This window comes from Gymnoscopelus microlampas, assembly GCF_963454915.1.
Source record: "Gymnoscopelus microlampas genome assembly, chromosome: 18".
Classification (NCBI taxonomy): Eukaryota; Metazoa; Chordata; class Actinopteri; order Myctophiformes; family Myctophidae; genus Gymnoscopelus; species Gymnoscopelus microlampas.
Genome location: NC_139955.1, coordinates 13,480,993 through 13,505,129, shown reverse-complemented (window position 1 = coordinate 13,505,129; position 24,137 = coordinate 13,480,993). Strand labels below are relative to the sequence as shown.

At 42.6% G+C, this 24,137-nt stretch overlaps 1 protein-coding gene across 1 annotated transcript in view; it reads left to right on the top strand.

The window, feature by feature from the left end:
• Positions 1 to 24,137, top strand: part of ctnna1 (catenin (cadherin-associated protein), alpha 1) — a 151,015-nt gene that overhangs the window by 110,224 nt on the left and 16,654 nt on the right. The window contains exons 15-16 of the mRNA XM_084041905.1: positions 1,434 to 1,615; positions 11,791 to 11,896. Coding sequence (XP_083898031.1) covers positions 1,434 to 1,615; positions 11,791 to 11,896 — 288 coding nt within the window. The remainder of the gene's footprint in view (positions 1 to 1,433; positions 1,616 to 11,790; positions 11,897 to 24,137) is intronic.

The following is a 24,137-nucleotide window of genomic DNA, read 5'->3' as shown; positions in this document are numbered from 1 at the left end:
TCTCAAATGTTCATCCCCTGTATTAAACAAAGAGGGTCCCTCATTACATTTGTATGCCTATACACTGTTTATTCAGTTGGCCTTCCTAAGGTCAGCCTGACTGTTGTCTTACATAGGAGTCCTTCGTCCTAACCTCAGGGAGCTGCCTCCGTTTGAGCTTAGGAGGCTCTAAGGACGTTAACTATTTACATGTATTAGAATGAATATCCTCCCTAGTGTGTGTGTGTGTGTGTGTCTGTGCGCCTAGTCTAGTCTGGCCTCCTTGGATCGTTGCCTTAAAGTCCAACTGGCTGTTGGGAAGCTGTCCTTGAATTTCTGCCACGACAGGATGTATAGAAAAAAAGTGATAAACACGTTCTCACAGGATATTAAAGTACCACAAAATAAATGCTCTTTCATTGATTTTTTCCCTAATGGCTTGCGGTGCGGAGCAAAATAAATGACATGTATGTTTTTTTTTTTTGTTGTTGTTTATTTTTCCACCCATCTGACCAAACCTCCTCACTCCGGAGCTGGCAGGAGAGACACTGCATCTTGTAATGTTTGCTCCGTAGAAAGGGCTGTGAACTCAACCTTCGCAGATGGAAATGAAAACCTCTAATGATTACACACAGCCCCCCCCACTTAACCAGGGCCAATCAGGGAAATGGTCACCCCCAGAGGCTTGCTGTTTGACGGCATTTATCTACAGGGAAAAGACAGCTAAACATTTCCTCCGGTAGATTAAAGCCACCCCACTGCTTGTAAATTACATTGTGCTACGCATAAAAGCTGAATATAAATTAACCCATTCAATCCGGGAACACATCCGTGTCATTTTTAGATTTGAGCTATAAGCATTATTTTATACTTTAGCTATTCAAAAATAGCAGATATACAAGCACATTTCGTGCAAACCTTTGAATACATACGTTTTTTTGAAACAACATTTTTAACTAAAATCTTTGCTTCTGGGGGTCCCTGGAACAACATATATTGATGGGGTCGGGGGCCGAAAAAGTTTGAGAACCACTGATGTTATAGCAACATAACTTTTTCAGAAAACTGTTTTTGCACACATTTTCATGATAAAAAAAACATTTTCAGATCTACAAGCTCGTAGCGCGGCACTCTGTGCCACTCTACGAGCTTGTATATCTGCCATTTTTGTATAGCCAAAGAAATTACACTTGATGCGTTCCCGATCTCAATGGATTAAACAAAGGAGACCTGCACCACAATACATAGATTGCTGTTATACACCATTGCACCATGCTCTCTCCCAGAGGCAAAAAAAAAAACAGCCCGGCATCCATCTATGGATGCCAGCAGCTGTGAGGAGGATGTAAGCAGGGAGCTGCTGCTGAAATAAGCCCAGACCCAACAAAACAGTACCTTAACCCCACACATTTCTCCCCCTATCCATCCCTCCCTCCCTCCTCCTCCTCCCCCAGGCCATCATGGCCCAGCTGCCCCAGGAGCAGAAGGCCAAGATCGCAGAGCAGGTGGCCAGCTTCCAGGAGGAGAAGAGCAAGCTGGACGCCGAGGTGTCCAAGTGGGACGACAGCGGCAATGACATCATCGTGCTGGCCAAGCAGATGTGCATGATCATGATGGAGATGACAGACTTTACCAGGTGAGCTCAGGCGACAGATTGCTTTGCTGCCGTGCACCTGGTGTGGGTGGGGAGGGGGGGGTATGTGTGTGTGTGTGGCCAGCCTGAAACGATGTGTGCCATTTTTTTCTTCCTAGCTATAGGCGACCTAATTGATTTCCTGCATCATTTATGTATAGCCATAGACATGGGTTGCCACAGAAGACGGTTTGAGATGAGTGGATCATAATAGTATTGCGTTTGGTGACGTATCCATGGTGATGCGTTCACCCCACCACTCTGCATGTGGCGTCTTTAGTCGACGTTGATATCGCCATGGCGACAACATGCCTGCGGACATGGATGGCCGTCAAAACACAAATCGCCCAGCATGCCGCCCATCTTTTTTTGTTTCCCAACGTTCACTCACGTGTGCAGTGTTTTACGCACCCGGTTGAGTGCTGCCGCTCATGCATCGGCGCTCTTTATCTTCCCACAGCAGTACTCTAGGTGGGCTTTTTACTTTGTTGATTTATTTTATTCTTTTTTTTCTCCCCTTTTTCTGTACAGCCATAAGCTATATGTCACGCAGTGTTGCCAGATTCTGTGAGAGAAACAAGCAACCAGGTCTAGGAAAACCAGCCCAAAAGAAGCGACTATGGGCCACATGAGCACATGAACATATACATCAGCTATTTGAAAATAGCAGATCTACAAGCTCACAACGCGTCGCGATGCGACGCGTTGTGAGCTTGTAGATCTGCTATTTTCAAATAAAATATTGCAGGGAAATTATAATAAGCAGATCTGGCAACCCTGACTATAGGTGGGTTTTTACTTTGTTGATTTCTTTTCTTCTTTTTCTTTCTCCCCTCTCTTTTTCTGTACATCCATAAGCTATGTCACGCTTCCTCCCTTTGTCTCTTTCTATCTGCATAGAGCTGCGCATCTAAATGTTAAATGGACAGGCTCTGCAAGCAGAGCTGCCACTGAGGTGACTATATTCACCTCCTTCGCTTCGTTCTGTACACAGCGTCCCCCCATTAGAATGCCAATTTATACACTGCCCCCCCCCACCTTCAACCTCCCTCTGACTCTGTTCCCACTGTCTCGGCTCCCCTCACTCACCGCTGTCACTCACTGTTAGCGCTCCGTGCTAACCCATTCTAGGGCGGCAGCCATCAAGCCCTGTTTTATAGCGTCGCTTCTCGACACGTGCGCTTGTAGATCTGCTATTTTAATATTTTTTGACGTTTGTGAAATACAAAAATTAAGTGTTCCGTAAAATCAATATATATATTTATATTTTTATACCCATTCCATACTGCCATTGTAAGGATTCGAGGAGATGTCCGTTCATTTCATACGGTATGCATTCTATGTGCACACGCATTCAAAAATGGAGGCATCTCGAGACAATGCGCATTGTCTCGAGATGCAGCCTAAATGATCCAGCACTTACCACAAGCACAGAAACGATTCAGAAGTGATTGTGATTGTATGAAGTGAAGAGCAGATCGTTGTACCAGCCAGAAGGATGCCTAAACAAGCAAATGGTGGAATTTAGGTTTCCTAGGGCCCTCTACTCAGGTTTGCCCCTACCCATCACTTACAGTAGGATGATTTAAATGGTTGCTGTCAGAATGTGTGCCCTCCCTGACTACCAACTTACTTTCTCTGCAATACCTGAACTCCAGGAGCCTTGAGTTCAGGTTCCTTTTAGAAGGCACTACGCAGAAAAAGTGTCTGTGTGTATTATATCTGTCTACAGAGCTCTCCATATATGGGCATAAAAGAGACACAGGGTAGACAGACAGATACAGAGATCTCTATACTGTATATGGGCACAAAAGGCACACAGACAGATGGGTACTCTAACAAAGCCCCCGAAACTATGACTCAGACATATCGGCGGTGCGACCTAGGTGTGAGCCTACGTCGCACCTCTAGTCGACCCTCTAGCATATATATAATGGCAGTTCTTCACAGAGGAAAAGGTCAACTTTCTGTCTTTGGCTGGCAGAGGCGTCAGAACTTTGCTTGTCTAAATGTGACAGAAGGTAAGGTATCTGGCACATTACCTGAGAATCCCTGCCATCTGCTCTGTGTGTGTGTGTGTGTGTGTGTGTGTGTGTGTGTGTGTGTGTGTGTGTGTGTGCGGGGGCAAGTCTGCTTTGGAATGAGTCAATGGGGGCGAGAAATGTCCGTCTGTCTCTCCATGATAGTCTGTTTATATGTTTGAATATGCAAACCTGCCAACATTTACCTATTTTTCATAACGCAAACAAATCTTAACATAAGTTTTACACTAATATAAGCTTAGCAAACACAATAAAATGGCGGTTCTCTGATGTCTTGTTTCTAAAGCATTGTTAATCGACCATGTACTTTTTCCTGAATCAAGTCGATCTGACTAATATGCCCATATATGGGCAGGGCACCCGAGGGCCACACGCACAAATCCGCGTTGTTGGGCAACGGTTTCTGTCGTGTCTGAGGTCATTGCATGTTACGTTTGTGACGTCCACTTTCCATCGGTCTCCATATATGGGCATGTTAAGGTTTGTGACAGAGAGAGAAAACTATAACATGCAGTGCTTGTGACTAATAACTAGTTAAGATCCAATGGTTCCTTTTTTTCCCCATATCCTGAGAAGTAACAGTCTTGGACATACAAGGTTTCCGCCTGACAGTGCTACATGCGTGCATATAAACCACATTATAGTGTATATACACACAAGCGCACAGTATATATGTGTGTGTGCACGGACAGGTTTCCACTTAACTTTCAGTCTGTGGGCGTATTGTAGAGGAAACTATAAGTATGGTATGCATGTACAGTACCATTATTGCTTTTTCGTCTGACAGGCCTATTTGTCGAATGTTCAGCATTGTGCGTGCAACAATGGTGTCTTGATTGTCTCTGGTGCGCGTCGCCCATGTGGTACTCAATACATTTTATTCAGAGTTGGCAGGTGTGTGTACTGTGCGTGTGCGCGCCCACGTGACATGTGAGGACATTTGTTTTTACTAGCCGTGTGTGTATTCGTGTCTGGCTTCGCTGGCGTGTGACTGACTGTGCCTTTTTAAACTGAAGTGAATTACTCAGAGGACATCTTGTGCTTAGCTCTGAGTCACTGTGGTGACAACGCCCCAACCGCTGCCGCTCCATCTTCATCTTCTTAAATGAGAGAAAGACGTGCAGGTACGACAACAACAACAACAGGAAGCCTCAGTGAAGGAGGTCAGAGTGCTGAAACACAACTTTAGACCCTGTGCTGAATCGCACAAATTGTTGCGTTGATCCACCCTCCCTTGAAGGATCAAGAGGAAATAACTGCAAAGCAGTCTCTTCTTTGGACCTGTTGTGCTGCATGTTAATTTCATGCAAATTATGCTGTGGCCAATCTCCAACGCTGCACCGTTCATGTATTTTTTATTAGAATCCACATAAGGTTTGTGCGTGTGTGTGTGTGTGTGTATATATATGTATATATACACGTGTAATATATATATATATATATACTGTATGTATATACTGTATATATATACTGTATGTATATTATGTATGTATGTTAGTTGTGGTTGGTTTGGTACGTATTTCGGTTTGAAGCTACGGTTCATTTTTTGTTTTGGTACGCTGAAAAGAAAAATATAATACCGCTGCAAACCAAGTTGTCCAAAAAAATATAATCATAGAAACTAACTGAACTTTTCCATTGCACATTTCCTTTCAAAGTAGGTTAAAAATAGCACCACTCTAATGCCAGCAAATTGACAGTTTCCCTTGTCAACCATGTACGAACTTATAAAACCAAAAATCACACAGCTCACATTCTGCATGTATATTCAACTTGATATTTACATGAGCTATTGCCAATGCCAACCTGCTGGTTATTTACATGAGGTATTGCCAATGCCAACCTGCTGGTTCTCAGCAAACATGCACATCTCTCTCATTGACAACCTCAGCAAGAGATGGCACAGCCTATTTAAGTCAAATCTGTGCTCATAAATAATTGATGTTGGCCATACATGCACCCAGAAAGCTATCAAGTGCGACAAAACTTTTTAATTGTGACTAATGTATTTAATGAACCAAAACAGGATTACTGGTTGCAGAACACTGCTTACTATGTTACACTCAGGGGTAGAGGTGATGAGCAGAGACATTCTGCAGCATACACAGTTATAATGCGCTCACTTATTGCTCAGGTTTACATCGCAAGCCTCAAGCTGCACTGTCTGCCTTGTTGTCAAGTCATTTAAGGACATTGAAGGTAGAAAAATAAGCGCTCCTGATCTACTTAATCCCAACAGTTTTCTGAAAAACGTATCTTTCTACAGTATATCAGTGGTGCTCAATCTTTTTCATGTCAAGGACCCCCAAAATGATATGTATTTGGCCGCGGACCCCCATCTCAAAATGTATTTGTTCCAGGGGGTCCCAGAAGCAAAGTTTTAAGTAAAACATTTTCGTTTTAAAAACTATATATTCAAAGATTTGCACACATTTTAACAATTTTTCAAAAATAGCAGATCTACAAGCTTGTAGATCTGCTATTTTTGAATAGCCAAAGTGTAAAATAATGCTTTTTAGCTCAAATCTAAAAATCATCAGTCATTGAAGGTAGAAAAATAAGCGCTCCTCATCTACTTAATGTGGAGTGGTGTTGTGAATGGGCAGCTTAATATGTCCCATGTGTATTTCAGTTCCGCACTCAGTAGGCACCCATTCAGCACGGGTGTGTGCCGAACCATACAGCCCGTACCGAAACCGTTAGGTACAGGTATGTGTACCCTTAACAGTGTTAATGTATGTATACGTGTACACACACACACGTGTGTAACTTGATTGGAACCGGATTTTCAAGCCTGAACAATTAGTTCTGTAAATGCACCATGTTTATGCCAGGCGATTGGCTTATGGTCTACAGAGCCAGCTACAGGTACTGTAGCAAGAGCCACTGAAAGTAACTTTTTTTTTCTACGTAGAAAGTAACTTTTTCTTAACATGGTTTCAGCATGTGTTATTGCTGGAATAATCACAAAGACTGAAATGCTTCCTTGCACATCACCCCTACGTCGTGCAAGTCTTAACCCATTAAGACCTGAGGTGATTCTTTAAAAAAATCTAAATCCTAAAAAAAAAAATTGGGAAAAAATATTTTAAAAATAATTTTCACGATTTTTCAAAAATAGCAGATCTACAAGCTCATAGCGCGGCACTCGGTGCCGCGCTATGAGCTTGTATATCTGCTATTTTTGAATAGCCAAAGACATCTAAAGTGACACAGATGCGTTCCAGGTATCAATGGGTTAACGGTGTAAACCAATACCAGGGTTAGATTTAAGTGTCAAAACTAATGTCAGTTAGCCTACAGACCTCTAAGACACTTGTACACACCAGGGTTACCAAGCCACCAAGCTGTCCATGTGAAGAGATTGAGGATTGTTTACACAGTGGAGCTGCTCGCTAATGTGGAGACGAGCCACGGTGAAGAATCGTTGCTACATTGTCAGGAATTCATGTGGCAAGTAACGCGGCCCACACACTCTGTTGTTGTAAGTCAGGTATTTCATAGGCAAAGTTTAGTTTTTCTCTTTCTGACTGGCTGTCTTTAGTTTATACCAATGTACTGGGTTCAACAACGCAATTCCTGTTCAGTGCCGTGAATCTGACTATACCTAGAGTCTTTTGAGCCTTATTTTGAGTCTTTTTGACGATCCACGGAAAAACAAAAAGTCAACCCGGATGTAAACAATGTCTCGGTAGAAAGACGCGTCTCTTCTTTCCACTGAAAAAAACCCAATGTAACCACGATTGTCAGTTCTGTAGTTATCGGCAGTTGAATATAGCTAGTTTTCACCAAAAACGCAATCTGGGAAAAGAAATCCGAGATAAATGTGTTTTTATAAAACTGATAACATTGCAGTGGACTGGGTTATTTTTTTTTTAATTACGTCATTTCCGGGTCTATCCTTCTCTGGAAGTCAAGGCATTATTCATAGGTCGGCGAAGAGCGCCCTCTAGCGTAATCACTAAAAACACCATGATCACGTAATGTATGTCCTTGGCAGTCGATGTGTTAAGTATGTATTGGTACACATTTTACGATGTACATTGGCCGCCTGTAGTTGTGTGTAAACACCTACACATACTGGTGTGTTTGACACCATGTCTTCACATCATGTCTGTACTCTCGTACGTCACAGTATAGCGCCTGGAAGGTCACGGGCTGGCTAATTCAGCCATACACCCAAATTATTGCCCCCTCAACCTTGAGCTGGCACATCGCCGCACCAAGGTTAATGCTGTACGGGGGGAAATTGATCGGGGGGCGGCCTCTCTCGCCAGCCTTATTATGAGCAGCGAGAGAGAGAGAGAGAGATCCGTGTTGACTTCCACTATGTGTACGGGCCGTGCGGTGGCGTCTCATGAATAAGGCATGGCGTGGCTTTGAAAGCATACAACATTCAGGAACCTGCTGTCTTGGACTGCTCAGCGCCGTTGGAGGACTACGATCTGATGCGTCTTACTCCCATCCGGAGACCCGTGCCTGTCACTAGACATGACAGCCCCCATCCCCCAACGTCCAAGATATTCAATGCATTATGAAAATCAGACGAGGGTAAATCAGGATATCCTGTTGTGAACCCCTCAGGCCCCCTCTCCCCCTATAGCCAAACAATCTTCTTTAGCTATCCAGGCATTGTCAGTGGAATGAAAAGTAGATCTGACAGTTACAGCAGTGATGCCCAGCTCTGGTCCTCAGGACACCCCTGGCGCTTCTGGATTTGTATCATACCGGGTCTAACGAGTCCACGATTGGACAGTTACATTTACGAGGACACCGGGTGAAACGCAATTATCTTCCTGGTAGGATGGAAAATCTCCCTGTGTGTTACATGGTTGTGCCCATGCCGATTTAACCCATTGAGACCTGAAGCCGGTTCTACATGTCTCCTAAATCTCAACAGTATTCTGAAAACCGTATGTTTCTATATCAGTGGTGCTCGATCTTTTTCATGTCAAGGACCCCCAAAATTATATGTATTATATGTCAAGGACCCCATCAAAATATGTTGTTCCAGGGACCCCCAGAAGCAAAGATTTGAGTTAAAAATGTTCGCTTTAAAAATGTATATATTCAAGGATTTGCACACATTTTCACGATTTTTCAAAAATAGCAGATCTACAAGCTCGTAGCGCGGCACTTGGTGCCGCGCTATGAGCTTGTAGATCTGCTATTTTTGGATAGCCCAAAGTGTAAAATGATGCTTTTTAGCTCAAATCTAAAAATGACACAGTTCCAGGTCTTAACTCATTCAGTGCCAAACTTATTTATTCATGTTAATGGAATTTTGGTTCGGAGTGCCACAGCCAAAATTCATTGTAAAAAAAAAGTGCTTAGGAAGCGAGATACAGCCTTTTTAAGTTATAGGTTAAACAAGGAGTGGATGGAGCAGCAAATCTTCAAATCATCATATCTTGGGTTCTGAACATGTTTTTCCCAAAAAAAAAAAAAAAAAAAAAAAAACTTTTATTTTGAAATTTTTTTTTTATTTTGAAATTTTTTTTATGACGGATTTGACGGATCGTGGCGCTCTGGGCGTCAGGCCACGTGACGGATTTGACGGATTGTGGCACTCAATGAGTTAATGGGTTAACAATGACATTGACGACTGCCAACGTACTCCGCCTCTGTATAGATGTTTCTTGGAGCCATTTAAGAGTAACCAAAAATTCCCTAAATATAGATATATTGCTCGGAAATAAAACACAATTGTTGCATAATTGTCCATTTACACACGTGTGAATAGTCTTGACTAATCAAAACTGAACGTATGAAATGCAATAGACATAAACTTTAAGCTTGCTATGGTATTTGAAAGACTCAAATGAATTGATTGCAAAAAATGTAATAGAGGAGGTGGTCACTGGTCACATTCACACTGATAAAATGCTGTGCAGTTTGATTGAACCAGCGTTCACATGGTGAGCTGGTTTCATAAGGGTTGAACCCATCTCGCACTGTCGGTTCTTGTTTTTTTTTGGAGCAACCTGATAATGGATGGCTGGGGTAAGCCTTTTTAAGCACTAGCCGCAGCCACATCTTGGCGCTAGGTAACATAAAACATAGAGGAAAGTACAAACTCCTCGTATTTTGTTAGTTGTTGCACTGTTGTTTGATTGTTGAATGTTTAATGGACCACAATGGACACAAGCTGTTGGCTTTGTTGTGTCTCATCCATTAGGCGTTTTTTTTTTTACTCTTTTTTTTTACTGCTGTACAAAGAGTTAAAAATGATAATATTCAATCAATCATCAATGTTTGGCCAGGCTGTTGGACCCGGATACTAATACAGAATTTAGAGATAATTGGCCTCTTTGCCTCCCATGGAGACCATTTAGTCATGCTTTGAGTGTTGTGTTTACATTGAATAAAGCTAAAACTCTGCTTTCTAGACTGTTACCGACTTCCTCTTTTTTCCTTCTTCAAACCCATCCTGCTGTGGAGTTCTCCGGGGGCTGACCCCGTCCCTGCGGACCCTCCTCCAGTAGCTGTAGTGTGTGCGTGACGCATTGGCCTCCTCCACGGAGGACCCCTGACACTGGCTTCACATCCTGGCAGCAGAGGGAGAGAGCAAGAGAGAGGGAAGGGGTTAGACATGGGAGGGGGAGGGAAGGGAAGAGGGGAGAACACAACATTCCATCTGTTGTGGGTTGGATGGCTCGTTCTTTAGCCTGGAGAGAGCAGCTTTGAATCCAATTTGTGCCTCTTGCCAACTGTGTCCCCGAGTCCCTTGTGGGGACACTAAGCTGGCAAATGGCTGGTGAGTTTTATACTGTTGGGCTGTGTCTATAGTGAAGGCCCGGCCCTCGTTTGTAGGAGCCCTGGTTTTTGAGGAGGGAGAATGGGAGGTGCCGCGTTAGAGCAAATGAGCCAAAACGATTAGGTCGAGTTGGACATTCCATTTTATCTCTTGCTTTTCTTCTCTCTGTTCTCTTTCACTCCCCCAGTCCACAGAGCAAAGTAGAACAGATGAATAGTGTAATGTGGTTTATTTAGTGTTGTTTGGACCATCTGGAGCTGCTCAGACACAGTATCACCACACGTTCTCAGTTCTTGGCCTTTTTAACCCATTGAGACCTGAAGCCGATTCTACATGTCTCCTAAATCTCAACAGTATTCTGAAAAACCTATGTTTCTATATCAGTGGTGCTCAATATTTTTCATGTCAAGGACCCCCAAAATGATATGTATTTGGCCGCGGACCCCCATCAAAATATTTTGTTCCAGGGACCTCCAGAAGCAAAGATTTGAGTTAAAGTGTTTCGCTTTAAAACGATATATATGTAAGATTTGCACACATTTTCACGATTTTTCAAAAATAGCAGATTTACAAGCTCGTAGCGCGGCACTCGGTGCCGCGCTACGAGCTTGTAAATCTGCTATTTTTGAATAGCCCAAAGTGTAAAATAATGCTTTTTAGCTCAAATCTAAAAATGACACAGTTCCAGGTCTTAATGGGTTAATAAAGCCGAGTGGAGGAGACTATAAACAGGTTAACACATTTGAATAAGACGGGAGGAGTCGGCACGTGGCAATGGCTGCAGCTCTCTAAGCACATTGAGTCGCCTTGTTGTTGAGATTGTGCTATACAAATAAAATTGCCATGCCTTGCCTCTGTTATGATGGCCTTTAGACTGAAGGCTGTGGCCCCTGAACTTAACCCTTTAAGACCTGAGGCCGCTTCTAAGAATTTTCTAAATCCTAACAGTTTTTTGGAAAAAAAAATCAAAAAAATATTTTTCCACGATTTTTCAAAAATATCAGATCTACAAGCTCATAGCGCGGCACTCGGTGCCGCGCTATGAGCTTGTAAATCTGATATTTTTGAATAGCAAAAGAAATCTCAAGTGACACAGATGCGTTCCAGGTATTAATGGGTTAAAAGGGTTATAAAATGTTCATGATTCCAGAGGTGATAGTGTTTAGTGCGTGTGTGCTTGTGTGTGTGTGGGTGTGTATTTCACAGTTTCCCTGGCCTTCCTATACCCCATAAATTAACCCTGTATACCTGTCTGATCGGGGGGAAAAACAACCATTAAAAACATAGCAACTCCACGGCTCCAAGATGCTGCTGTTGCATATTGAATGAAGCTTGCAGTAGATCAAAAACAAGCAGTGATCTCTCTGTTGTCTCCCCAGGGGGAAAGGACCGCTGAAGAACACGTCTGATGTCATCAGCGCGGCTAAGAAGATTGCAGAGGCAGGATCAAGAATGGACAAGCTGGGCCGCACCATCGCCGACCAAGTAAGTCCATAGTGAAACCCCCACCCCCCCCCCCATTGATGTAGACATCGCAAGAGACATAAAGAATATTAAATATATGCCACACTGACACTCTGATGTTGTGCATATATTCTGACGAAAACGTGCTTTTTCTTATTAATAAGGAGGATATAAATAATGCTAAATATTTAACCCATGAAGACATGGAACGCATCTGTGTCACTTAAGATTTCTTTGGATATTCAAAAATAGCAGATATACAAGCTCATAGCGCGGCACCGAGTGCCGCACTATGAGCTTGTAGATCTGCTATTTTTGAAAAATCTTGATTTTTTTTTTTTTTTTTTTTTCAAAAAACTGTTAGGATTTAGAAAACATTTCCAGGTCTTAATGGGTTAAAGGTCTTTTGTAGAAGGGATTGTTTTCTGTCTGTTCATTTGACAGTTATGCCTGGCTGAAGAGTACTGTAGCCTACTAGGTTTCTTTCTCTTTCTCACTCAGCTGTGGCAGACTTTGGATTCACACACACATTTTTAACATCAATGTAATCAACCCTTAAAGGAAGCCTCTGACTTTGCACAGTTTTGAGTGTGCGTAGGCTCACTTTAATTGTTTATTTAGTTTCCTTTTGGCACCAGCACCTCACCCAAGGTTCACTGGCAGATGAGCGGTGTTTTTTTCCCACCATAACATCAATGTAATAAAAAGCTCTGCATCGTTACCCAAGCGGGACGTGTACATTTCATAATTCTACGATTAGCTATCCTAAACCATAGCCTAATTTCATATAGTGTAATTATTCTGCCATGAGACCATGGTGGATGAATTGCTGAGTATCTTGTATCGTTATCTTGCTGATTCTTCTGGGTAACTACAGGAAAAAAGAAAAAAATACTGTCGTGATTGCGGCTGCTTCGGTAGATGCCCATGGCTTCTTCCAAAGACTCCTTCCTAACGTGCTCTCATCGTGTCCTTTTCCTGCTTACATACCACAGTTTATCCCATTAAGACCTGAAGCCCATTCTACTAAATGTCTTCTAAATCCCAACAGTTTAAAAACAAAAACGTGTGTTGCTATATCAGTGGTTCTCAAACTTTTTCAAAATTGTCAAGGACCCCCAAAATGATATGCATTTGGCCGCGGACCGCCCATCTCAAGATACTTTGTTCCAGGAACCCCCCAGAAGCAAAGATTTGAGTTAAAAATGTTCACTTTGAAAGAATATATACATTCACAGATTTGCACACATTGTCAATTTTTTTCAAAAATAGCAGATATACAAGCTCGTATCGCGGCACTCGGTGCCGCGATACGAGCTTGTATATCTGCTATTTTTGAACAGCCAAAGTGTACAATAATGCTTTTTTTTTGCTCAAATCTAAAAATGACACGGATGCTTTCCAGGTCTTAAAGGGTTATACTACTCTAGAGCACGCCTTATTGAACATGTCTACTTCACTCTACTGCACATGGAGCCAATCGAATCATCCGCGTTACTGCCAGAAGTACTGTACTATCCCTTTATAAATAGTGACAGGAAATAACATCCACCGAAAGTGCTTCCTAAGATGTATAATATGCTGTGAAAAGTGGGAGTCGCCGTCCCAGATGCTGCCGTGTGAAGATGAAGTTGTTTGGGCTCGTGGAGCTAAGCTACTTGATTGACTGAAAATGAGACATCTGTGTGTGTTCGCTACTGTAACGATATTCTCATTAGGATGTTTTGTGTATTTCGCAAAAACCCGGGAGCGTTCTGCTCGCATCAGTCAGCTCAGTGAACTATGAACTTACAGTAATAGGACATCAGTGTTTTTCATGTTTTTAATTGCTGATGAAGCTTAATCTGTGGTGTTGGGTCATCACCATCATGATATGGTGACCGTACCATCAGCTTGGCCTATTCACGTGATCACAAACGGGCCACTAGATCGATTAAGCTGAAGTCAATCTTAAGTATTGTGGAGTCTTCGACATCTCACGGGCGAATATAGCTCAAAAATCATTACACACCTCCACCAGCAAATCTTTATCTTTCATGCCCGTTATTCATCATTATTATATACCATTTTATCAGTGAACCAAGTCAAATTCCCCATGATGCCCAGAGAGCATCGTGAAGCCATTTAATTAAAATGACCTCATCGAAAAAGCAGCAGCTTTCCAAGTGGTCCATATCCATTCTGCATTAACTACTGCCCCCCCACCCGCCCCCCCCTCCTCCTCTAATCGTCCCACCAAGCTCACTCAACCCCAGTTCCCCATTTCATCACATTTCCCTTATCCCACACTAGGCACATTGACATGGGGAAAACACATATTCAATTATCCATGGCCTCGTATTTCACTTAAATACTCACACTGTACCACTCCTCAGGGACACACTGTGCGTGATTTATTCCCCCAACTTATTCATGGGCCACCTCCAGTGCAGAACATGGTCTCTGAGAGAGACTCTGCTTCTGCAATATGTGCAGGCAGAAATAAGCAGAAATACACCATCGTACGACAAAGTATAAAATAGGGCATAAGTTGTTAACCCAACTTGACCGGGAAATAATCTGTCATTTTTAGATTTCTTTGGGCAGATCTACAAGCTCATAATACATGATCCTTGAGGGTCCTTGACATGAAAAAGTTATAAAGAAAAAAACTGTTAGGATTTAGAAGACATTTGTAGAATCCCCAGAAGCAAAGATTTGAGTTTGCTTAAAACATATATATATATATATATATATATATATATATATATATATATATATATATATATATATATATATATATATATATATATGATTTTTCAATAGCAGATCTACTGTATATCTGCTATTTTTGAATAGCCAAAGAAATCTTAAAATGACACACAGCTGCGTTCCCGGTCTCAATGGGTTAAACCGTGAAGGAGTTTAACTGTGAGGTGACGGTGTGTTCAGATGGAGGTTGACGTGGTCTTCCACTGTCAAGCTGCAGTTTTCCTCCATGACGGAGGGCTCTATTGACTGTGGGATGCATGTGGGGAAGACGAAAACGGTCTTAAGATGTTTGCTGTAAGGTTGTTTGATTCAGGCAAACGCAGACGTTGTCAGGCTCCTTTTCCCCCGCTACTACGGGGTCTGTTGACAGCTCGGCTGACTCCCATGTTAGCAAAATGTATCATCGTACCCTCCTAAAGCCTTATTATAAAGTAATGAGTTCATTCAAAGGCTTCGGAATGCTTCAAGGCAAACTAAACAACATGGATTTTGAGGCTTTGTAGCAGTCTTAAACAATTCAGTTAGAATCCATTATCTCATCCCATTAAGTATCAGCTTCCAGAGTGCCGGTTTGCACACATACCAGGCATCATTTAATAATTCATTCATGAATGATGTAGTTTTGTTATTGCCCCTACCAATTGTTTGTGTAAGTGGGAGAGACATGTTTGAATGTTGTTGCACTAGGCCACTTAACCCATTAAGACCTGGAACGCATCTGTATCACTTTACACTTCTTTGGCTATTCAAAAATAGCAGATATACAAGCTCATAGCGCGGCACCGAGTGCCGCGCTATGAGCTTGTAGATCTGCTATTTTTGAAAAATCTTGAAACATTTTTTTTTAGATTTATTTTCAAAAAACCGTTAGGATTTAGAAAACATTTTTAAGAATCGCCTCAGGTCTTAATGGGTTAAACAATATTTACCGCTCGCTTTTGAAACGTGCCATACACAAAAAGACTGAGTCACAAGGACTCAAGTCCGAATCCGACTCCCGCCATGTCTCGCACGTCTGCTTTCTCTTTGACCCCGGGTTCCTGTCTCTCTACACTCGACTAACAGAAAAAGCCTAAAAATAAATTTCCCAGAATGCAATTGTAAAAGTTAAGTGCCATGGGTCTTGGCTAATTAGGGCCTTGGCTTACAGGAAAAATTCTGCAATGAGCTCTCTGCCTCATATTATGACATAATGAGCTGCCAGCCTTCCAGAGAACCCCACACTTTTGATATTTTATTTAAGTTGCTGTCAGATCTGTTATATAGAAGTCCTGAGGTCTATCGTGAACGAAAACTCTTACCTGCCCTGACCTAGTTGCGTCTTTAATGCCTCGATGTGGCATCAGAAGCTGCTTATTCACATTAAAACGAATATAGTATTATACCCTAAAGAAAACCGATGGGAAAGGATGCAGGTGCATCGTGCGCATGTTTCTCTCCAAGCCCCTGCATGTGTGTAGCAGCGTTTAATTTAGCCGTGTGAACCCCCCTGCCCCCCCCTTCTCTCAGCCTATTTGTACAGTAGCTGCTTATTGCTGTATCGGTTTGATGTGTCTGTGTACACTATTAGGGGATTTGGGGGGTTTGAAGCACTCGAAAGTATGAATAAATGAAGAGCTTTGGCTGTTGGAACCACAGGGGCTTGCCAAGAAGAACTGAGGACCCCCTCCAGCCTCTGAACGCATCCAGCTGTCCCTGTTTAGTCCATACCCCAGTGAAGACCAGGCCGACTCTGTTCATAACGCATCAGCCAAAGGGCTCCTAGAAGTACGGATATGGGGTGGGGTGGGGGCAGTGTTGCCAGATTCTGTGAGAGAAACAAGCTAGGAAAACCAGCCCAAAAAAAGCGTCTATGGGCCACATAAGCACTTTAACATATACATCAGCTATTTGAAAACAGCCGATCTACAAGCTCACAACGCGTCGCATAAAATCTTGCGGGGAAATTAGAATATGCAGATCTGGCAACCCTGGGTGGGGGTGGGGGGGGGGATGTTGTGGGAGGCTAGGTTTGGGAGTACACGGGGGGCAATGTGCGTGAAGAAACGGGGAGGTCTCCTGAAAGCGGGATCCATTTAGAGTGATGCTCCTTTAATTAGCAACGTGATTACCAGGTGGCAGCTTTTATATTTTATAATTATATTTAGGTAGGTGGTTTATATTTAGAGACCTCTCTCTCCAACAAAGCTGGACGCATTAACCACTTTAAACCATACGTCTTTTTTTAGAAAATGCCTCAAAATAGCCGATCTACAAGCTCGCAACGCGTCGCGACATGTCCCGAGCTTGTAGATCAATTAGTTTTGAAGATTTTCTGAAAGTCTGTGAATTCTTTTGCCTCATTAAGACATGCCCAAAACAGGGACGCCAGGTTGAAAGTGCTTAAAGAGTGATTCTCCTTTAATTAGCAGCATAATTACCAGGTGGCAGCTTTTTTTCTTGTTTCTTTTTTTTCTCCCCTCTTTTTTTTTTTCTTCTTCTTTACGTAGGTGGTTTATATTTAGAGGCGTATGTATCTTCAACAAAGCATGAGACGCCAGGGGCCCAGTTCCAGAAAACATGAAGCATATAGTAACAGTAGAGTGAATCACCTCCTAGATGAACACGGTAATGTCAGAGAAGGTCCAAGGCAACGCTGCTGATTAACCCATTAAGACCGGGGACGCATCTGTGTCATTTTCAAAAAGAAAATTGGCTATTCAAAAAATAGCAGATATACAAGCTCATAGCGCGGCACCGAGTGCCGCGCTATGAACTTGTAGATCTGCTATTTTTTGAAAAATCGTGAAAATGTGTGCAAATCTTTGAATATATATATATATATAACTCAAATCTTTATTGCTTCTGGGGGTCCCTGGAACAAAATATTTTGGCGCCACGGACAAATATTTTTTTAGAACCACTGATGTATACAGTAGTAACTTGAGTTTAATTTAAAAAAAAACTAGGATTTAGAAGACATTTGTAGAATCCTCAGAAGCAAAGATTTCAGTTAAAAATGTTGGCTTTAAAAGCATACATTCAAATATGTGTTCCCGGCTTTAATGGGTTAACCTAGGCATATTAATCACCCCCCCCCCCCACACACACACACACACACACACACACAACTCTGGCCTGGAGGTTCTACCAGAGCAGCGCTCTTCATTTGTACCCCATGTGGGCAGATGGTTCCACACCCGATGGCAAGTTCTTCCTTCATGGCACAGGAACATTGGCGCGGTGCCGCGGTCGGACACAACACAGTGTTTTGCAAGCGCGCGCAGGTGGAAAAGCGGTCTGGCTCTCGTGTTTCCGAAATGTTTTTAAGTGTGGTGTAAGAGAGCCCGCATTAAAAATGTACAGAAATGAGTGTAAGCGCAGCAGAGATGAGCTGCAGGATTTAGGTCAGCGCTGTACAAAGGTCTGCACTGCAGTTTATTAAGAATTTATGGTCCTCCCTCCGCAGGGCACCTTATGAGAATGCCATCTGAGCGGCCTGGTAAACAAATAATGCTTTGTAATTGAGATTTATAATGCAAATGTGTGAGCCACACTGTGGCCCATAAATTCCTCCCGCCCGCACTGCACGTTCGGCACATTCGCACACCCACATTGTTCATACACACACACACGTGCGCACACACACACACACACACACACACACATAAAATAAGCCTTGCATATTTAGCCCATTAAGACCTGAGGGCGATTCTTAGCTAATGTCTTCCAAATCGCAACAGTTTTCTGAAAAAACGTATGTTTCTATATCAGTGGTTTTCAAACTTTTTCATGTCAAGGACCCCCAAAATCATGTATTTGGCCACCGACCCCCATCTCAAAATATTTTGTTCCAGGGACCCCCAGAAGCAAAGATTTGAGTTAAAAATGTTCGCTTTAAAAGAATGTAAATATATTCATTTGCGCACATTTTCTCGATTTTTCAAAAAATAGCAGATCTACAAGCTCGTAGCGCGGCACTCGGTGCCGCGCTACGAGCTTGTAGATCTGCTATTTTTGAATAGCCCAAAGTGTAAAATATATATATATATTTTTTTAGCTCAAATCAAGAAGTGACACAGATGCGTTCCAGGTCTTAACGGGTTAGAGAATGGCCATGTGCTCGCCGTGTGTCTTCAGTGCACAAGCTTTATTCTCATGATGTATACCGACATGCATAGTGTACTTCTCCAATTTGCATTCAATCAGTGTGGATTTATGGTGATCCATGGGCTGTGGGGTGCTGGTTGCAGTCTAATCCGGGCTCTGGCCCCGGACGCTTTATGGCAGACAGGGCTGTAAATTTCCTTACTGCGGCTGGAGGAGGAGGAGCGGAATCACCCCAGAGAAGCCCACAAATTCTCAGCTCAGCAGTTCAAGGGTCAAGGCCCCCCACAGGCAGCCTCCTTTTTTGGGGGGGGGGGGGGGGGGGGGGGCACGGTTAGAGGCTATTTATTTGCCACTTCAGTATTGTTTTGTAAAACACGTCATTATGCAATTTTTTTTATTGCAGAAATGTATTAATTTTTACATTTTTAAGCAGGTCAGCAGGAAGTAAGCGGACTTGGCAGTCAGCTCTCTGGAACGCTGGCGCCTGGCCCAGCGACAGAATAACCCGTTAAGACCTGAGGCGACTCTTTAAAATGTTTTCTAAATGCTAACAGTTTTTTGAAAAAAAAAAAAAAATCAAAAAAATGTTTTTCAAGATTTTTCAAAAATAGCAGATCTACAAGCTCATAGCGCGGCACTCGGTGCCGCGCTATGAGCTTGTAGATCTGCTATTTTTGAATAGCCAAAGAGAACTAAAGTGACACAGATGCGTTCCAGGTCTTAATGGGATAAGGCAGGGTTCATTACAGGAAAGGAGCAAATATTGTCCCGAGGCAAGTGTGTAGTGTCTGTAGTACATTTAGAACTACCGTTGGAAGTTGTGTATTTTGCACATTATACATATAGTTTGATATAGATTATTACACATCAGTTGATGTTGGGGCTTTTTTTTTCATACAGCAGTGGAAGGGACAAGATTTTTTTTTTTAAAAGGAACTTGCTGTAAGTGGATATATGCTGTTGCCATACATCACTGTAAAACAAGATTTACGGTGTGGCTCTGTAGGAGGCTAGCCATCTATAAGAGGTTCTGTGTGTCTGTCTGGGGGTGTTTGTCCAGAGATATATCTCGTTAAACCGCTGGACCAAATTTCTTGTGCACACTGTCGGTAAGTCAAAGAAATAGCCCGGTGAACCCTATCCCGGTCGCGTTAACACGTGTCCTGTGCAGACCGCTCTGGCCCCCAAGCCACTGGGTTGCCGTTTTGCAGAAACTAAAAAGAAATCAGCGTCTGTCATTCACAGAGCCCTAAGCGCACATGATAATGTGAACACTGTATTTTATATAAATATGTAAACCTTGTAAACCTTGTGTATTTTATAATGGAAGTCAATGGGGGCTTAGCTGTGGCTGAAACCGTTCCCAAATATGGAGTGATATGTGACAGATACAGGCTCCATATTAACCCATTAAGACCTGGAACTGTGTCATTTTTAGATTTGAGCTAAAAAGCATTATATTACACTTTGGGCTATTCAAAAATAGCAGATATACAAGCTCATAGCGCGGCACCGAGTGCCGCGCTACGAGCTTGTAGATCTGCTATTTTTGAAAATTCGTGAAAATGTGCGCAAATCTTTGAATATATATATTTTTAAAGCGAACATTTTTAACTCAAATCTATGCTTCTGGGGGGTCCCTGGAACAACATATTTTAATGGGGGTCCACGGCCAAATACATATAATTTTGGGGGTCCTTGACATGAAAAAGATTGAGCACCACTGATATAGAAACATACGTTTTTCAGAAAACTGTTGGGATTTAGGAGACATGTAGAATCGGCTTCAGGTCTCAATGGGTTAAACCCAGTCTTGTTTCATTCAGTATGCCAATTTTTGACTCTTAAAATGACTCTGAATAGGGAACAGAAAGTATGAGAGCTGTGTTCATAGTGAAGGAAGCAAACGAAAGCGCCGGCGCCAAGCATAATGCGATGCGCATGGAGCTGACGATGGGTATGAGTACATCAGATAACATAGAGTATTGCACAATGGGTGGGGCATGTATTCCCGACTTGCATCCTTCCCGACCCGCATGGCTCCGAGTAGGCCGGCGGCCAGTCTAGTATATATAAATCTACAAAAAGAAAGAAGAGAACATCTTGTCAACATACTTTGTCGGGTACATGTTTTACTTTAAAGTCAGGACCATGCCACGGTCCCCATCTCACAGCTCCAGTGCAGGCTTTACCAACTTTACCCTCGCCACTTATAACATCTCTAAAGCCCAATTCTGACTGTTTGAAGATGTTAACCCATTGAGACCTGAGGCCGCTTCTAAAAAAAATCTAAATCCTAATAGTTTTTCGGAAAAAAATATAAAAAAATAATTTTCACGATTTTTCAAAAATAGCAGATCTACAAGCTCATAGCGCGGCACTCGGTGCCGCGCTATGAGCTTGTATATCTGCTATTTTTGAATAGCCAAAGACATCTAAAGTGACACAGATGCGTTCCAGGTATCAATGGGTTAAGTCACAGATGCATATATGAATACATGAATATGTGCCCTTATAGATTTAGCAGAAGCCAAAATCTAAATGTCAAACTAGTACCAAAAAAGTATGAATGTTTCAACATGTCTATTTGAACCTGCTCTTTTTTTTGCAGCTGCCCTGTTGAGATATCAGTTTGTTCCAAGTACCTCCAATGAAGTGCCTGACTGACAGCTGCAGCGTACCCATTAAAAATTGATAAAGGCCCATTTAATTGGTCCCTGTGGTTACCTCTAAAGTCAGTCTTTTTTGGCTTGCCCCCAGCACGATCTTCTCCCATCATACCCAGACTCGCGGCCTGTCCATTTCACTGTCACATTAACATCCCAGAGTGTCATTGTGATCGAATTAGCCTCCGCGCAAATCTGGAGCATCGTTTTCCAGCAGATGTGTTGAGGGCGAGATCTTGGCTCTCATCAGTCTGCTTCAAATGAGCCTTGATTGATAGTCCTTAGCCGTGATGGTTTTATATTTAGCCGGCCACTGTAACAGGAGCAAGAGCAGACGAATGGAATGGAATGTAAGGCACATTAACTATGAAGTACATTAACCAGGCTATATACACAGAAAATATACCAGCATCCTCGTAAAGTTCATTAGAGGTCACTCCATTACAGTCTGTTCTGATTAAGCTTTTATCCCGCATTAACCCATTAAGACCGGGAACGCATCTGTGTCTCTTTTCGATTTCTTTAGGCTATTCAAAAATAGCAGATATACAAGCTCATAGCGCGGCACAGAGTGCCGCGCTATGCTATTTCTGCTATTTTTGTAAAATCGTGAAAATTTGTGCAAATCTTTGAATATATATATTTTTTTTAAAGCGTTAGGATTTAGAAAACATTATTTTTAATCGGCCTCAGGTCTTAAAGGGTTAAAGCTCTTACCAGGTTTTTTTTATTACTGTACCTCTTTCTTTCTCTCTGAGTGTTCTCAGTCCTCTCTCCTTTACGTACACTTATGTCTTTGTTTCAGCACTTATATGAACAAGCGTCCATGTACATCCATTTATGTATCTAAAGCTGCGCTCACTGCATTATCAGCTTGCCTGTGGCGTAGCGGGGTTATTGCACTGACCAAACGCGTCCGGACAGCGTGTTCCGGTCCCGCTACCCAGAGCGTTGACCGGGTTATTGCATGGGTGAAATAGGCTCCACCCCCTTCTCACTGATCTAATTTTCACACACAACAGAAACGGTTGCCTAACAACACAGATTTGTGCAGACCTTAAACGCTGCCTACCAACGCCGATTTGCGCTGGCATCAGGGTTGTCCAGCCCATGGGCTGACTGATTTAAACAGCAAAAATATGGATGGGGAGCTGGACATAATTATGTCCAGGTCCTCGTCCATATTTTTGCTGATTTAAATCATTGGCGTCACTAGCTAGCTTGATTGATTGGACACTTTATTGAAAAAGCATTAAAAAGGATAAAAAAAACATTAAAGCCCGGGACTTGTTTCCATTGTGGTTTTAGTCCTAGTACATGCAAAGTAAGACAGGATTACTGTACTTTCACAGACAAAACTATCATTTTTTAGGATCTGTGCAGATCTTCATCTATTTAATTTATAAAAAAAAACGGGCTTGTGTTTCTCAAAACGTAATTTAGGACAGTCAAACGAGTGAAAACACAATTAATACACACACAGTTACACGCCACAATTCAAGTTTGAACTCGTCAATGCCGAGGATGCCATGCATACCGTGGTCTGTGCCCTGCGTCAACCCGCGGAAATAGAAGCGTTGCTCTGAAAGACACGGCGACAGGTTTTGATGCGCCCACTTGACGCCTCCAGGGTGACAACAGCCGTTAAAAACAATGGGTGCGTTTCTTGACGTGTGTGTCTCTGACGCTTTCCATCTGTCAGCCGACAATAGGCCGAAACGGCACAGACCACCAAAATACAACGTGTATATGGCATCCCGGCAATGTTTTTTTTTTTTTGGGTATTTCTGCTTTATTTTTGATAGTGAGTGAGAGAGAGAGACAGGAAAAGCAGGAGACAGAGGGGGTGGCATGAGGTAAAGAGTCTTTGGGTCTCCTCAGCCCGTCCGCAGGATGTCTTTTTCTAGCCTCAGAATAACAAGAGCCCTGTGCTGTCCGGTGCATCGTTATCGCTATCCGCCTTAACCCTTTAAGACCTGAGGCGATTCTTTAAAAAAATCTAAATCCTAAGAGTTTTTTTGAAAAAAAAAAAAAAAATCTCAAGATTTTTCAAAAATAGCAGATCTACAAGCTCGTAGCGCGGCACTCGGTGCCGCGCTATGAGCTTGTATATCTGCTATTTTTGAATAGCTAAAGAATTCTAAAGTGACACAGATGCGTTCCAGGTATTAATGGGTTAACATCAACCCTGCATCTCAGTCTCACTGTTATCCCCGCTGGCAGGGAGCACATGGTAACCCGCGTCCCAGCACGACCCCCGTGGTCTATTTTAGAGGTGTGACTTAAGATCAAGCTGCCCGGTGGTTTGTTTTGTCCGGGAGGGGCTCAAAGCACGGCTCATCTCCCCCTCGTACAAACGACAGTGTCTTTGACACTGCGTCCACAGCAGTCTTGTATGTCACTGCAGTAAAGACACAGGCTGAAGCCTGAGGACTGCAACACTAGGTTTCGAGCTCGTTTCATTTCGGCTGTGAAAATCTAAACCACAGCCCCAGTAGAAGGATTGTCAAATATCCTAAATGGCGCTGATTTTCAGTGGATATATGTCTTGTTAATAGTGACAGGGGAACAAGATGGGGGTGTTATAAATTAAGATCCACTATGATTAATGAGGTGAAGGTATATACCTCCCTGTTACATATGCTTAACCCATTGAGACCTGAAACCGATTCTACATGTCTCCTAAATCCCAACAGTTTTCTGAAAAACGCATGTTTCTATATCAGTGTTTCTCAATCTTTTTCATGTCAAGGACC